General features: G+C 41.4%; 1 protein-coding gene across 1 annotated transcript in view; it reads right to left on the reverse strand.

Moving 5' to 3' along the window:
* LOC138644801 (aldehyde oxidase-like) overlaps positions 1-17,443 on the reverse strand; it is a 211,714-nt gene that overhangs the window by 139,548 nt on the left and 54,723 nt on the right. The window contains exons 2-3 of the mRNA XM_069733620.1: positions 8,964-9,105; positions 1,978-2,070 (exon numbers count right to left, since the gene is read on the reverse strand). Of these exons, the coding sequence (XP_069589721.1) occupies positions 1,978-2,070; positions 8,964-9,102 (232 nt within the window). The 5' untranslated portion in view covers positions 9,103-9,105. The remainder of the gene's footprint in view (positions 1-1,977; positions 2,071-8,963; positions 9,106-17,443) is intronic.

Here is a 17,443-nt window from a genome sequence, read left to right on the forward strand (position 1 = left end):
ATTTTATCACTATACAGAGAGAAAGAATCAATGTGTCCCAGAGCCCGCCTATCCTTTACCTTTCAGACATAGTGCATGGCAAACTTTAAGTTTATGGAGCAGCTTTTTTACACTACTCAGCTGTTCTGTCTGCAGTGGGGGACTCGATAATCTATGCTATGCATTTTTGCTGAACTTACTGCTTTAGGTTGTAGTTGGAAACTACTTTTTTTAAAACACTTCATAGACTAGTTTTATGTATTTTAGTAACATACAGTATTTATTATATCCTCACTTATGTGCTGTTGCTGTTACAGGTCACATGGCGCTTAGTTACTTATTCTACGAAGAAGGCTGATTACAAGCCATATATCATGCCGTTAATGTTCCCATGCTTGGACCTTCCATCAATTTATGTGTTCTCGTAAATCACGCCACGTAAAAAGGCAATTTAAAGCGTAGTTCGCAGTGAGAGAAAGCGCCTCATCTGCTCAAGTATCTGCTACATGTTGCTTAATTTTTATGCCATTTTCTATTTTTTATGCTGATATTGTGAAAAAATGTAAAGAAAAATAGGAAATACTTGTTTATTTTTCAGATTTTTTTTACATTTTTTTCTGAAAGACTTCTAAAAACATTTTAAAATGCATTCCCCTTTTGTGTAAATTATGTTTATATCTTTTCGACTGAGGTGGGTTAGTCAAATGTATTCGGTCTGGCAGTGTTTCTTTTTATAACATTTGTTTTATTTATTTTTTTCTTGTTTTTCTTATTCATTTATTTTTTTCATTTATTTCACACAACGTGACCCCCATAAAGTCTTAAAATATCTTTGAGTGGGGTGGGATGGTGAGGCAATTTAACATGTTATAGCATAAATTTTATTGCTTATTTCCTCTGTAACTAGGGCTGATATATTACCCCCGGTTAAAATAAAAAAAAAATCAGCCTTCTGCCTGCATAACAGAGCTGACTGGGTCTTCTACCACCCAACAGATCTTGCTGGGAAAACAAAAGTAATGTAATTGTCCATGGGGAGTCTGGCTGTGTCTGACAGCCGGCTGCACACTACAGCAGCTTCACAATATCTTGTAAGCATTCTCTACGTTGACATTTTAAAACATCAGTGCAGAGTAAATTAAGAACCACCCGTATATTTCAAGTCTAGCCGGTTCAGAACATAAAAGGAGATTGATTCCTGATTTATCGAAGATTGTATTACTTTTGTTTTCCCAATACCAAACAAAATATTATTTCATCCAAATGTAGCCGATACACAATTTTCTCCAAAATATCCTTATTCTTTAAATATTCTTTGCAATCTGTTCACCAAATATGTAGGATGTTGTGCTGTCCAATAATATTAACTATAGTCAGTGGTGGAGGATCAGGAGTTTGTTCCCACTGACTCGTTTCATGGCTGCCTCCCATTTCTTTACCACCTGTTGTAATGTGCACGTTACTATCACAGAACCTGATCTTATCTAGTCAGAAATAGATAGAAATGTTTTCTACATACCGTACCTAATCTTTATGCATCTTGCAGTGTTACATTTTCTAAAACCATCTCAGCAATCTTATAGCAAAGAAATGCTACTAAAGGTTCACGCAAAGCCTGAGGCCCAACCTTTGGGGGCCAATCGTTCCATGAAGAAACATTTAAAGAAGTGAATCTGTCAAAGTTCATTAGTTTATGGCTTCTCCGAGGTGAAATGTATTATCTGTGTATGTAAATGTAAGACAACTGAAGATTGCAGGGCTTGGTGCTTCGTTTTTTAATGAACAGCAGAATAGAAGATCTGGTGGTTTTCTTATATTTATTTATATAGAATCCTATACTGAAATAAATCAAATATCCAAAGACAGAAAACACCATGCCAGTCTAAAGATGACTTTAGAAAAATCTAAGAACAACCAAGAACACTTTCATTCTTCTTTAAAAATACATAAATAAAATACTTTCCTGTTGTGTTTTTTTGTTTATTCTTTATGTTTTACCTTTTTCTGCAAAATTCACAATGCTGAGCTCCGTGATTCTCGATGGGGAGATGATAACTGGGTAAAATGATCCCACTAGGTTGACTGGAGGACCTATAAGAAAAGATTTCAATTTTTATGCAGTTGCAGCCTCTGAGTCATTTTGTTGCAGTTGCTGTAAACTTTCTCTTTATGTTTCCTTTTTCATGTGTAATGAAGTCAATAAGCACAAAAACTTTACTGTACAGATTTAGCCTTTTAATTGCGTGTGGTTTGAAAGGGTTGTACAAAGAATTAGTACTGATCATTTATCTATGTATACTTTTACATTTTTATGTTCTATGCTTTATGCACACAGCATGCAGTGTCTCAGGACAATCTGATATGTGTAAAAAAAACTCAAGTATAATAATTTCTAAAAAAGCATCCATAGAAACCAGTGTAGTCATTGATCAATGCTTAAAGGAAATCTGTCAGCACGTTTTTGCTATGTGTTGTTGTTTACTTACAATGGAGGCTTTATCACTAAGAGATAATCATTGCTGGACTACAACAACCTGTGAGTCCTGGTCCAACCACATCCCCTCCTGTGATAAGCTGCTCACTGTCAATAGACTATGTACATTGTGTCTGGATTCATGTCCTAGCACCTCCTGTGCACCAGAGGGCAGCTCTTCCTTCTGAGATATTCAGCTCACTGGACAGTTCCATGCTAATCCAAATACTTGTGCCAATGTTGTTGCTGATGTCTCCACCCTGAGTTTCCTGTTGGTTACCACTCTGACTTTCTGATTGGCTCATCCTGATTGCACACCCTGTTTAACCCCTTAACCCGGAGGTATTTTCATTTTTGCGTTTTCTTTTTTCGGTACCCTTCTTCTCAGAGCCTTAACTTTTTTTTATTTTTTTGTCAATATGGCCATGTGAGGGCTTGTTTTTTATGGGATGAGTTGTACTTTTGAACGACACCATTGGTTTTATCATGTCGTATACTAGGGAATGGGAAAAAAAATGCCAAGTGCAGTGAAATTGCAAATAAAGTGCAATCCCACATTTGTTTTTTGTTTGGCTTTTTTACTAGGTTCACTAAATGCTAAAACTGACCTGCAACTGTGATTCTCCAGGTCATTACGAGTTCATAGACACCAAACATGTCTAGTTTTTTTTTTTTATTAAAGTGGTGAAAAAAAAATTCCAAACTTTGTTAAAACAAAATTGCGCCATTTTCCGATACGCGTAGCGTCTCCATTTTTCATGATCTCAGGTTGAGTGAGGGCTTATTTTTTGAGTGCCGAGCTGATGTTTTAAATGATACCATTTTGGTGCAGATACGATCTTTTGATCGCCCGTTATTGCATTTGAATGCAATGCCACAGCGGCCAAAAAAAGGATTTCTAACATTTGACTTTTTTTCTCGCGATCAGGTTAATCCTTTTCTTTTATTGTTTGATCGGGCAATACTGAATGCAGCGATTCCAAATATGTGTATGTTTGATTTTTTTTTTATTGTTTTATTTTGAATGGGGCGAAAGGGGGGTGATTTGAACTTTTATATTTTTTTGTATTTTTAAACACTTTTTTAAACCTTTTGCCATGCTTCAATAGTCTCTATGGGAGACTAGAAGCTGCCATAACCCGATCGGCTTAGCTACATATAGGCGATGATCAGATCGCCTGTATGTAGCTGAATTACTCACTTGCTATGAGCGATGACCACTGGGTGGCGCTCACAGCAAGCCGGCACTGACAACCATATTTGGGGATTTCTGGTGCATTTGTTAAATGCTGCTGTCAGCGTTTGACAGCGGCATTTAACTGGTTAATAGCCGCGGGTAGATCACGATTCCACTTGCGGCTGTTACAGGCATATGTCAGCTGTTCAAAACAGCTGGCATGTCCTGGAAAAGATGTGGGTTCCGGCGGTGAGGGAGGGTGTCCGACATCAGCTTACTATTACGCCTGATGTCGAAATGGGGTTAAACTTGGCCTTGCTCTCCTTTCCTTGAGTGATTATTGAGCTACCAGCCTCTAGTCAAGCTTCCTTCCACCCGCTGCTTATTACTTTAAATAATACTGCTGTTCCTGATATCGACCTCTGGCTTCCCTGACTACAATTCCTGCTTATTCTTTCAAGCTACATTACTATTTCTGCGTAACAACTCCTTGGCTGTCCCAGACTATGCTACCGGCCGGTGCTGTCCCTAGTGGTTGCAATATCACTACTCCAAACCAGGTCAGTCCATAACACATAGAGAGCCTGATGTGGACAGAGGCAGCTTTTTAAGCTCTGCTTCCTACTGCATCTAAAAACTCTAATTAACTGCCACACCCAGTCAACTAAGTGATACATCATTGGAATCAGGCTCACTTGCTCTATTATGCTGCTCTCGAGTAAATAGCGAAAACATGTTGACAGATTACCTTTAAAGGGAACTTGTCAGTTGTTTCATGCTGCTCAAACCACAGGCAGCATTAATGAAAGCATGGCTGAATGATTGCAGACCGGTATGCTTTTACCTGAAATGCTACGGTGCTTCTGAGAAAACTTAGTTTGATGATCCAGATGGGGGCTGAAGGGAGAGACCTGAATAGTGGCTCTTCCAGTCGGCCGTTCCCTGCTTCACTCACATGGGAGAGACATGTCAATCACCTGGAGTGATGCGGAGAGAAGCCGACTGAGGGTGGTACCGGACTATTCACCTCCATTACTATAGTCCCTAACTGGCTTTTCAAATAATGTTTATATTTAATAGTCCATATTTGGGTAGGAAAAATTAAGTCGCATGTTCCTTTTGAAAAGATAAAGGTCCCAATTCATCATGTTTTTCACGCTGGTCTTAATGAGTTGACAGGATGGAGTGTGAGGTGCCTGATTCATTAAGAGATCTCTTAACCCTTTTGCGTATGAGCCTGTTTTCATCTTCCTGACCAGGCCAATTTTTTCAATTCTGACCTGTGTCAGAACAGTGGGGTAATAACTTTGGAACTCTTCAACACAATTTCAGCTGAAAGAGGCAATACCCCATAAGTGGCTGTACAGTACTCCATTGCCACACGGCAAGACTCAGAAGAGAAGAAGCATGACTCTTCGAGAACACATTATCATAGCATAGTTTACTCACTCCATTTTCACAGACCTTAGAGCCAAAAGAGCATAATCCCCCTCCAATCACCCAATTATGGAAATTGTATCATTCTGGGAATTTATCTGCAGGTGTAGTGATTTTGACTTCATGGTTGTTTTCCAGAAACAAGCAGCAATGGATATTGCTTAGTGAAAATTGCAAACTGCCATTATAGTATCCAGCACATTGTAATGTCCAGTATGTTGAAGTACCCATACATTGCAGTGACCGTACATTGTAGTGCCCAGTCCATTGTAGTGTATATATTGTACCCAGCTTTTGCTGTTGGAGGTACAGAGCCCGTAAATTAAGCAGGCTCTCATCGCTACTGAAATGCCAAAATGCCAAAAATGTGGACACTAAATGTAGTGCAGTTAAGTAAATAAGGCAGCACACTGCAGCGCTAAAACATGTAAACTTGAAAACACGAAATTTGAACTGCATTATTGCACTAGAAATATGAAAAATGAGAGCTTTTAGCGCATAAAAATGGCCAATTTTATGTGTACCTGGTAGCCCCTTTACGGCATCTCTCTTATACCAGGTCCTAAACTTGCCTTACCTCGCTGAGAATAAACGTCTCCATCTGAATGGGCACATGTGAAACCTCTTCTTAGACTAAAAATTCTCTCTCTGTGTGGAGGGGTATTGGACCTGCTGTAATTAAAACACTTGAAGCTAGGAGGCGGAGTGCACGATCAGAAGGCTAAAGAATACATTTCAAAAACCTGACCGGCACATCCAAACATAGACTAAGTGGGAACAGGTGCTGAACCCAGAGTCGCCAACTCGTATATAGTTAAGTAAATAAGGCAGCACACTGCAGCGCTAAAACATGTAAACTTGAAAACACGAAATTTGAACTGCATTACTGCACTAGAAATATGAAAAATGAGAGCTTTTAGCGCATAAAAATGGCCAATTTTATGTGTACCCGGTAGCCCCTTTACGGCATCTCTCTTATACCAGGTCCTAAACTTGCCTTACCTCGCTGAGAATAAACGTCTCCATCTGAATGGGTACATGTGAAACCTCTTCTTAGACTAAAATTCTCTCTCTCTGTGGAGGGGTATTGGACCTGCTGTAATTAAAACACTTGAAGCCAGGAGGCGGAGTGCACTATCAGAAGGCTAGAGAATACATTTCAAAAACCTTTACATGTTTACATGTTTTAGCGCTGCAGTGTGCTGCCTTATTTACTTAACTATATACGAGTTGGCGACTCTTGGTTCAGCACCTGTTCACACTTAGTCTATGTTTGGATGTGCCGGTCAGGTTTTTGAAACTAAATGTAGTGCAGGCACAAAATTTGCTGGATTTTATTTTTTGGGGGGAGGGAGGAAGCCATAACACTTTTCCAGAGGCTTTGTCCTACCAGTAATGTTTGTGGAAGCCCTGTATATTTCCATTGACAGATGACAGACCTGAGTGGGGACATGTTTTTTTGTGGATTGAGTTGAAGATTTTATTGAAAACATTTTAGATAACATTTTGAATCACATTTATCCTGCGCTATACACAGAGCAGTTACATTGGGGTTTCAATCTACCGTATATACTCGAGTATAAGCTGAGATTTTCAGCCCATTTTTGGGGGCTGAAAATCCCCCTCTCGGCTTATACTCGAGTCATACCCAGTAGTCGGCAGGGGAGGGGGAGCGGGGGCTGTCTAATTATACTCACCTACTCCTGGCGTGGTCCCTGCAGGTCGCTGGATTCCCCGGCAGCTGCTTCCTGTACTGAGCGGTCACATGGTACCGCTTATTACAGTAATGAATATGTGGCTCTGCCTCCCATAGGGGTGGAGCTGCGTATTCATTACTGTAATGAGCGGTAACGGTGACAGCTCAGTACAGGAAGATGCTGCCGGGGACGCCAGCAACCTGCAGGGCCCGTGCCAGGAGCAGGTGAGTATAACGGGGAGCACAGTGCTGTGTGATATTCACCTGCTCCTCGTTCCAGCCGCCGCTCCATCTTCAGCAGTGACGCTCAGGTCCGAGGGCGCGGTGACGTGGTTATTGCGCGCCCTCAGCCTGAAAGTCAGTGTGGAAGACGCTGAAGATGGAGCAGCGCCGGAACGTGGAGCAGGTGAATATTGAAAGTGCCGGGGGCCTGAGCGACGGAGTGGTGAGTATGTTAATTTTTTTTTATCGCAGCAACAGCAAATGGGGCAAGTGTCTGTATGGAGCATCTTATGGGGCCATAATGTTTGTGCAGCATTATATGGGGCAAATTTCTTTATGGAGCATCTTATAGGGCCATAATAAACGTTTGTGCAGCATTATATGGTGCAAATATCTTTATGGAGCATCTTATGGGGCCATAATAAACGTTTGTGCAGCACTGTATGGGGCAAATATCTTTATGGAGCCATTATTAACCTTTATGCAGGATTATAAGGGGCATATTTTAATATCGAGCATCTTATGGAGCCATCATAAACCTAATGGAGCATTATATTGGGCTCCTGATTCAATATGGATATTCAAAAACACTTAACCTACTGATGTCTCAATTAATTTTACTTTTATTGGTATCTATTTTTACTTTTGACATTTACCGGTAGCTGCTGCATTTTCCACCCTAGGCTTATACTCGAGTCATTAAGTTTTCCCAGTTTTTGTGGCAAAATTAGGGGGGTCGGCTTATACTCAGGTCAGCTTATACTCGAGTATATACGGTATATCTCCAAATTATATGTTTCATATGAAACCCCTGAGGGATCCAATCACTATAATGAGGCAGCAGAGTTAAACTATAGTCCACCTGGCCTCTGTTAGACGGTGTCCATCTTTCAGAAGTGCAAAAAAACTGTGGTCGACTGCTCTTCTGTGAATGCTTAAAAAGATGGACACCGCCGAATCATAGGATAGACAACGACCACAGTGTCTCCATCTGCCTCTTTATAGGGGGTTCCATCAGAATTACGTATTTCAGACATTGCCCCGATGTAAGCACTCAGCATAGCGTGACGCGCAGGATAAATGTGCTTCGAGCCTGACTGTGATCTTTGGGATGCAGAATGATCAAATCAACATCATGTGAAGAATTGGTTTTATTTATTTTTATACTGTTCACCCTCCGATATAAGTGATTATGCGTCTTTATTCTTCGGGTCGGTGCGATTACAGCAATATCAGATTTATATCGGGTTTTATGTTTGCTTACTATCACACACAAAAAAAAGTTTTTGCATCACCATATTAAGAGAGCTATAATTTATCTGTATTTCTGCTGACAGTCACGTGTTTAGTTGACGAGTTGACATTTTTATTGGTACCATTTTTAAGCACATAATATTTTTTATTCACTCTCTATTTTAATTTTTGGGAGGCAAAATTAAAAATCAGCAATTTTTCCTTCAGGGTTTTTTATGCCCTTCACCATACGGTAAAATTGATAAGGCAGCTATCTTCTTCAGGTCAGTACGATTACAGCGATACCACATTTATATATTTTTTTATGTTTTGCCACTTTTACACAATAAAAACTATTTCGCAGAGTAAGACTAGTGGGGTATGAACATGATATTGACGAGCGGGCATCACCACGCCCCTGTCCCACTCCAGCTCCCCACACTTTTTCAAAGATGTGTGAAAATGGCAAAAGTCACAACATTTTTGTGCATACTTGCGTTGCAGAAAATTTTTTCAAATCTTTTAACTGGTATAAAAGTTTTGATGAATCTGGGCCAATAGCTAAATTCTGATGACGTGCCTATAGACATTAGTTTTGAAACATGAGATCCAATCATATCATAGCATATCATGCATGCTATACATTGACTGCAATGGCACATTACTTTTGTTGTTGCACCATTTACTTCTGTACATTTAAGTTTTACTTTTTGATACAAATTATAATATTTCTAAATTTTGCTTACCAATGAATGTGCTCCCCACTACGAGAGGAGCCAGTGGGTAGTGAGATTTCAGCTGGAGGAGCTCAGTTAGACATGATGGAGTAATCCATGTGCTCTTTTCACCTTGTAGAACCAGGGTTCTCCGTTTTTGGTCATCCATCCCCTGGACAAACACAGTAAATAACATTTCAAAACTTTAAATATCAAATATACCAGCGGACTTCTTTAAATATCAGTTCTCTAAAATGTTATTATCAGAAAATCTCTAATTACCTACAGTAACTGCTTCATTTAATCTTCATTCTGAAGTCTATCACATAATACAAGCTGCTAAAATAGTAAGCAACTTTCTGCAGAAGCTGGAGGGAAAGTGAGGGGAATTCAAAATGTCCTGATATTTTTTCTAAAATTTAAGTCAATCATTTTAATTGAGGCTTTTTTTGTTTGAAATTTTTGATTCAATAGATAGCCAAAAGATCTAGCCAGTATTGTATCCAGTATCATTCCATGGATATGGTGTAAGGGGAGGCCAGGACTGTAGTCGTGGCCAGAGACACTGAAACATCTGTGTCCCGACCTTCCCTCACAGAAAACTGTAATCCACTGCTCAGTGTACCTGCCTCTCCAGATTCAGGTCCCTCTGGGCACTTCCCAGGTGGTGATGGCCCTTCTTCCAGGCGACCCCCAGTAATGAAGACACAGTTCAGAATAACTTGTACATTTTCTTTACTTAAGATTTCACAGTTATCTCCACTGTTGGCACATCAAGAGATACATATTCAACTTCACTCGCTTCCTCAGCTCTCCCTACTTTGCTGACACTTCTGTACGGAACGCATCCGGACCGGACCGTCGTATACTGCTTCCCAGTTCCTTCCTGGCCTAACCTCGCCATGATGACAATTCCTTCTGCCTGTTTCACCACAGACCAGAAATCATCCGCCACCTGGATTGGTTGCGTCTGGAAAAGCAACCGGCCCGTCTTTACCATTCCTTCCGAAGCTTCAACTTCCTTCTGTTCCTCACTCCAACTGACTCCTGCCTTAAATATGTCCGCCCATGCTATGAATCGCCACATCTTCCTTCTACTGTACTGGCCCACTGCAATGATGCCCAGTGGCTGTGGGAACATGGGCTGTGCTGCTTTAATGTTGCGTGGCTGCCAAGCTGTCCTGGGCCTATAGCCCATATGGACCCTTCGGGTGCCCTGGCCCCATCTGACTAACTTCCTCTTTACTCTAACCCTTACTCTCGGCAGCCCTTCCCACACTTAACCCTATACTACCTATTAACTGTTCTGTATACTAGAGTGCCCCCCTCTAGCGTCCAAACAAGAGCACCACTCTTTCCCTATACTGTACATGCAATGCCGTGAACATTATCACAATTATATACAAAGAAGAACAGAAAAACATTAAGACAAAGCAATGGTAATACCAAGAAGGGGTAGCAGTACCATATCGTGCATGAGGTAGTACATGTAACACATAGCAATACCGGTAAGCAAAAAAACATAAATACAATAATGAACATTAGTTACTTAACTCCTTTACACTGGCCAAGCTGAAGTACTGTGAATACCAATAACTACTGTGATGCCCAATACCCCTTCACGACATGCGCCGTACATGTACAACGCATGTCGTTTCCCTCCCTTTGATGTGGGCTCAGGCGGTGAGCCCACATTTTTCCCGGAACATGTTTCCTGTTATCATTCATCTAACAGCCCTCACTATGTGACCCAAGCCCTAACCAGGAGAGGAGTTAATCAATAACTGAACTGAGATTCAACAGAAGCCATAAGATCCAGTTGTGACCACAGGTGCTAAGCCAGCTAACCCTGCTAACTTACCAGTTTTGATAATTTATCTTTTTTTAGGTTTTGAAAGGGCTGAATGATTTCCTCAATACACATAACATTATGGGTTATAGTTATTTAGTAGCAAAATGTATAATTGGTGGGGAAAGGCTGAACTTGATGGACCTAGATATGTTTGTCAACCTACAGTATGTGACTATGTACATTCGGGCATGGCTTCCCCTTTTTTGGCTGGGCATTATGTCTATCTATGTATAGCTTTCCACGGGCAGGTATCTGAACAGTTGGGCCTGATTCTTGCTCTTCCCCTGTCTATATTGAGGTCTGCTGACGCAAGGTGAGGTTTAATACTAGAGATAAGACCATCCTGATTGGGGACACCTTGTCACGGTGGGATGGCTTTTACGCTTTTTTTATCATAACAATTTGAACTAAGTACTATATGTTATTTACATGTACTATTACTATTTATTTACTACAGGATATTTGCTCATTATGTCTTTATCGTAGGTTTTGTCTGTTAGATGGCTACTGTGTGAACGTGTACCTACACATTGCCTTTTACCAACAAATGTTCTGGCTCATTTTTTTGGTTTTGTTTTAGTTTTTTGTACTTTGTACAAACAGCGGCATTATCCCCTCTTTTTTTGGGCTGGGCATTTTGCCTGTATATAGTTTTCTACAGGTAGGTGTCAGTATAGGTAGGTAAGGGTCCTGTTCTGCCTTCATCTACATTGAGGCCTTGTTCTGACTCTCTATAAACTTACATTGTAAAAATCACTTGTGGGTCACGCAGTACGCAGCATGACCCGGCCAGTTTGCAGAGCGGTGACGTCACTAATAAGAGAAGACGAACGGTGCTAGACACCAGAGAGCAGAGGTAGGTGAGTATATTAATACTAGATGGTGGCCCGATTCTAACGCATCAGGTATTCTAGAATATGTATGTATGTACAGTACAGACCAAAAGTTTGGACACACCTTCTCATTTAAAGATTTTTCTGCATTTTCATGACTATGAAAATTGTACATTCACACTGAAGGCATCAAAACTATGAATTAACACATGTGGAATTATATACTGAACTTAACAAATAAGTGTGAAACAACTGAAATTATGTCTTATAGTCTAGGTTCTTCAAAGTAGCCACCTTTTGCTTTGATGACTGCTTTGCACACTCTTGGCATTCTCTTGATGAGCTTCAAGAGGTAGTCACCGGGAATGGTTTTCACTTCACAGGTGTGCCCTGTCAGGTTTAATAAGTGGGATTTCTTGCCTTATAAATGGGGTTGGGACCATCAGTTGTGTTGTGCAGAAGTCTGGTGGATACACAGCTGACAGTCCTATTGAATAGACTGTTAGAATTTGTATTATGGCAAGAAAAAAGCAGCTAAGCAAAGAAAAACGAGTGGCCATCATTACTTTAAGAAATGAAGGTCAGTCAGTCCAAAAAATTGGGAAAACTTTGAAAGTGTCTCCAAGCGCAGTGGCAAAAACCATCAAGCGCTACAAAGAAACTGGCTCACATGAAGACCGCCCCAGGAAAGGAAGACCAAGAGTCACCTCTGCTTCTGAGGATAAGTTTATCTGAGTCACCAGCCTCAGAAATCGCAGGTTAACAACAGCTCAGATTAGAGACCAGGTCAATGCCACACAGAGTTCTAGCAGCAGACACATCTCTACAACACCTGTTAAGAGGAGACTTTGTGCAGCAGGCCTTCATGGTAAAATAGTTGCTAGGAAACCACTGCTAAGGACAGGCAACAAGTAGAAGAGACTTGTTTGGGCTAAAGAACACAAGGAATGGACATTAGACCAGTGGAAATCTGTGCTTTGGTCTGATGAGTCCAAATTTGAGATCTTTGGTTCTAACCACCGTGTCTTTGTGCGACGCAGAAAAAGTGAACGGATGGACTCTACATGCCTGGTTCCCACCGTGAAGCATGGAGGAGGAGGTGTGATGGTGTAGGTGTGCTTTGCTGTGACACAGTTGAGGATTTATTCAAAATTGAAGGCATACTGAACCAGCATGGCTACCACAGCATCTTGCAGCGGCATGCTATTCCATGCAGTTTGCGTTTAGTTGGACCATCATTTATTTTTCAACAGAACAATGACCCCAAACACACCTCCAGGCTGTGTAAGGGCTACTTGACCAAGAAGAAGAGTGATGGGGTGCTACGCCAGATGACCTGGCCTCCACAGTCACCAGACCTGATCGAGATGGTTTGGGGTGAGCTGGACCGCAGAGTGAAGGCAAATGGGCCAACAAGTGCTAAGCATCTCTGGGAACTCCTTCAAGATTGTTGGAAGACCATTTCCGGTGACTACCTCTTGAAGCTCATCAAGAGAATGCCAAGAGCGTGCAAAGCAGTCATCAAAGCAAAAGGTGGATACTTTGAAGAACCTAGAATATAAGAAATATTTTCAGTTGTTACACACTTTTTTGTTAAGTATATAATTCCACATGTGTTACTTCATAGCTTTGATGCCTTCAGTGTGAATTTACAATTTTCATAGTCATGAAAATACAGAAAAATCTTTAAATGAGAAGGTGTGTCAAAACTTTTGGTCTGTACTGTATGTACGTCGCGCTGTGAGTGGAGGTTAAATTCCGCGCCAATATCGCTGATTAGTCGCGCTCGACTGGCCGATCAGCAAAGCGTGGTTCAAATCCGATGCCAATTCGCGGCCGGACTGCGCCTGTCGGTGATTGGTCACGGCCGGGCACGACCAATCACTGAAGCGGTGTTTAAATACCGCACCAATATCGCTGATTGGTCGCGGACGGCCGTGTGCGACCAATCACTGAAGCGGTATTTAAATCCCGTGCCAATATCGCTGATTGGTAGCAGCCGGCCGGGCGGGACCAATCAGCGAAGCATGGTTTAAATCCCGCGTCAATTTGCGGCTGGACTGCGTCTGTCGCTGATTGGTCGCAAGATGTCGGGGCGCTGGATGTCGGGGGTTCGGGGTGCAAGATATAGTACAGCCACGTAGTATATAACACAGCCACGCAGTATATAGCACAGCCACATAGTACATAGCACAGCCGCATAGTATATAGCACAACCACTTAGTATATAGCATAGCCACGTGGTATATAGCTCAGTCACATAGTATATAGCACAGCCCGTAGTATATAGTACAGCCCGTAGTATATAGCAGCTGCGTAGTATACAGCACAGCCACGTAGTATATAGCACAGCCCGTAGTATATAGTACAGCCCGTAGTATATAGTACAGCCCATAGTATATAGCAGCCATGTAGTATACAGTACAGCCATGTAGTATATAGCACAGCCACGTTGTTGTGAATTCTGTTGTTGGGCTCCCTCCTGTGGTCATGAATGGTACTTCGGCTGGTTCTGTCCATGGACTTCCTCTGGTGGGTGTTTCTGAGTTTCCTTCCACAGGTGACGAGGTTAATTCGTTAGCTGCTGCTCTATTTAACTCCACTTAGATCTTTGCTCCATGCCACCTGTCAATGTTCCAGTATTGGTCTAGTTCACTCCTGAATCGTTCTTGTGACCTGTCTTCCCAGCAGAAGCTAAGTTCCAGCTTGTATTTCTTTGGTTTGCTATTTTTCTGTCCAGCTTGCTATTTTTATTGTTGTCTTGCTTGCTGGAAGCTCTGGGACGCAGAGGGAGCGCCTCCGCACCGTGAGTCGGTGCGGAGGGTCTTTTTTTGCGCCCTCTGCGTGGTCTTTTTGTAGGTTTTTGTGCTGAATCAGGTCATTCCGTGTGCTCTTAACCACCAGGTCCATTATTGTCCTGACCACCAGGTCATAACACCACGTAGTATATAGCACAGCCCGTAGTATACAGCACAGCCACATAGTATATAGCACAGCCACGTAGTATATTGCACAGCCACATAGTATATTGCACAGCCACGTAGTATATTGCACAGGCACGTAGTATATAGCACAACCACACAGTATATAGCATAGCCACGTAGTATATAATACAGCCCACATACTATATAACACAGACATCCATGTAGTATATAGCAGAGCCACGTAGTATATAGCAGAGCAACGTAGTATATAGCACAGCCACGTAGAATATAGCAGCCACATAGTATATAGCACAGCCCACGTAACAGACAGCCACATAGTATATAGCACAGCCATGTAGTATATAGCAGCCACGTAGTATATAACACAGCCCACGCAGTATATAACACAGCCCATACAGTATATAACACATCCCACGTAGTATATAACACAGCCCACGTAGTATACAGCAGTGTGGGCACCATATCCCTGTTAAAAAAAAAAGAATTAAAATAAAAAATAGTTATATACTTACCCTCTGGCGTCCACCGAAGCTGGACCGATGTGCGCAAGCGGAGAGGCTGCCGCCAGCTTCCATTCCCAGAGATGCATTGCGAAATTACCCAGATGACTTAGCAGTCTTGCGAGACCGCTAAGTCATCTAGGTAATTTCACAATGCATCTCTGGGAATGGAAGCTGGCGGCAGCCTCGCCGCTCACGCGCATCGGTGGACGCCGGAGGGTGAGAATAGCACCATTTTTTATTATTTTTGTCATTATATCTTTTTACTATGCTGCCTGTGTAAAAAGTTCGTCACACAGGGTTTATGGCAGCGTTAACAGACTGCGTTACACCGCGTTATGCCTCGGTGTAATGCAGTCGGTTTAACGGACTGCTAAAGCGCTATGTGGACGGCGGGCGCTGACTGGGGGGGAGTATGGAGGGGCACTGACTGCAGGGGAGTAGGGAGCGGCCATTTTGCGGCTGGACTGTGCCCGTTGCTGATTGGTCGTGGTCGTTAGGCCGCGACCAATCAGTGACTTGGGATTTCCATGACAGACAAACAGACAGAAGTGCCCCTTAGACGATTATATATATAGACACTCACACTAAACTACAAGCACACACATTTAATGAATAAAAATCTAGTGGGAGTACTTCTTTAATGCTTTATGAAAAATGTTAGTAATACTAGCAAACAAACTTTTTAATCATTGTGTAAAAGCAGTCTTTATAGTACCAGCTCTACTTTACCATGAAGTAATTTTCTAGACCTAAGCTGTCGTTTTCTATATATTTTTTGTGTGTGCGGCTCTAATACTGCGAAAGATGACCTTTGCTATACTACACATTGTGACTATGTGTGTAATGATATACCTAAACCTGACACTTCATAGAATACAAAGTTTCTTTTTTTCCCTTTTTTTTTTTTTTTTCTTACAAATTTCCCTTCAGGGCATCACTTGTGTCAGACTGAACATTCTGAACATTTCCTGCACATTATATTAAAAAAAAAAAAGAAATATGCGCATGATATTCTATATTTATACACTATAATATGGAAATTAACTCAGTTAAGGAAGAAATCAAAGTTGAAGCTGGGTATGATGACCATTGATCTGCTTGAGGTAGATATCCCTGACTAAAGGAGGCATGTTTCCCCTTTACTTGGCCACTAAATGGGTTAATGAAGTAGTTGAAATTTCTGCCAGAGCCTCTGCATGGTTCCCCTCCTACAATCATGCTGGGACACCAATTCCTCTTTTCCTGTGCATGCTGCACTGTGCTACGGCGATGCACCTACTGCGCACATATGCATATCCCATAAATGGACTAAGTTAAAATTTTAAAAAAAGTTAAACAAAATTGTACACATATTATATAAAAATACACAAAATAATAAAAAAATAATAAAATGGGTATCATAAATACGTATTTTTATATGAAAACAAAAATAAACAAAAGAGTACACATACAGTGCCTTGCGAAAGTGTTTGGCCCCCTGGAACTTTTCAACTTTTTCCCACATATCATGCTTCAAACATAAAGATACCAAATGTAAATTTTTGGTGAAGAATCAACAACAAGTGGAACACAATTGTGAAGTTGAACGAAATTTATTGGTTATTTTAAATTTTTGTGGAAATTCAAAAACTCAAAAGTGGGGCGTGCATTATTATTCGGCCCCTTTACTTTCAGTGCAGCAAACTCACTCCAGAAGTTCATTGTGGATCTCTGAATGATCCAATATTGTCCTAAATGCCTAATGATGACAAAAATAATCCACCTGTGTGTAATCAAGTCTCCGTATAAATGCACCTGCTCTGTGATAGTCTCAGGGTTCTGTTTGAAGCACAGAAAGCATCATGAAGATCAAGGAACACAACAGGCAGGTCCATGATACTGTTGTGGAGAAGTTAAAAGCCAGATTTGGATACAAAATGATTTCCAAAATTTTAAACATCCCAAGGAGCACTGTGCAAGCGATCATATTGAAATGGAAGGAGTATCATACCACTGCAAATCTACCAAGACCCGGCCGTCCCTCTAAACTTTAATCTCAAACAAGGAGACGACTGATCAGAGATGCAGCCAAGAGGCCCATGATCACTCTGGATGAACTGCAGAGATATGCAGCTGAGGTGGGACAGTCTATCCATAGGCCAACAATCAGACGTACACTGCACAAATCTGGCCTTTATGGACGAGTGGCAAGAAGAAAGCCATTTCTCAAAGATATCCATAAAAAGTGTTTAAAGTTTGCAACAAGCCACCTGGGAGACACACCAAACATGTGGAAGAAGGCGCTCTTGTCAGATGAAACCAAAATCGCACTTTTTGGCAAAAGGCAACACAGTTCATCACCCTGAACACACCATCCCCACTGTCAAATATGGTGGTG

Source organism: Ranitomeya imitator, chromosome 7 (genome assembly GCF_032444005.1).
Source record: "Ranitomeya imitator isolate aRanImi1 chromosome 7, aRanImi1.pri, whole genome shotgun sequence".
Lineage (NCBI taxonomy): Eukaryota > Metazoa > Chordata > Amphibia > Anura > Dendrobatidae > Ranitomeya > Ranitomeya imitator.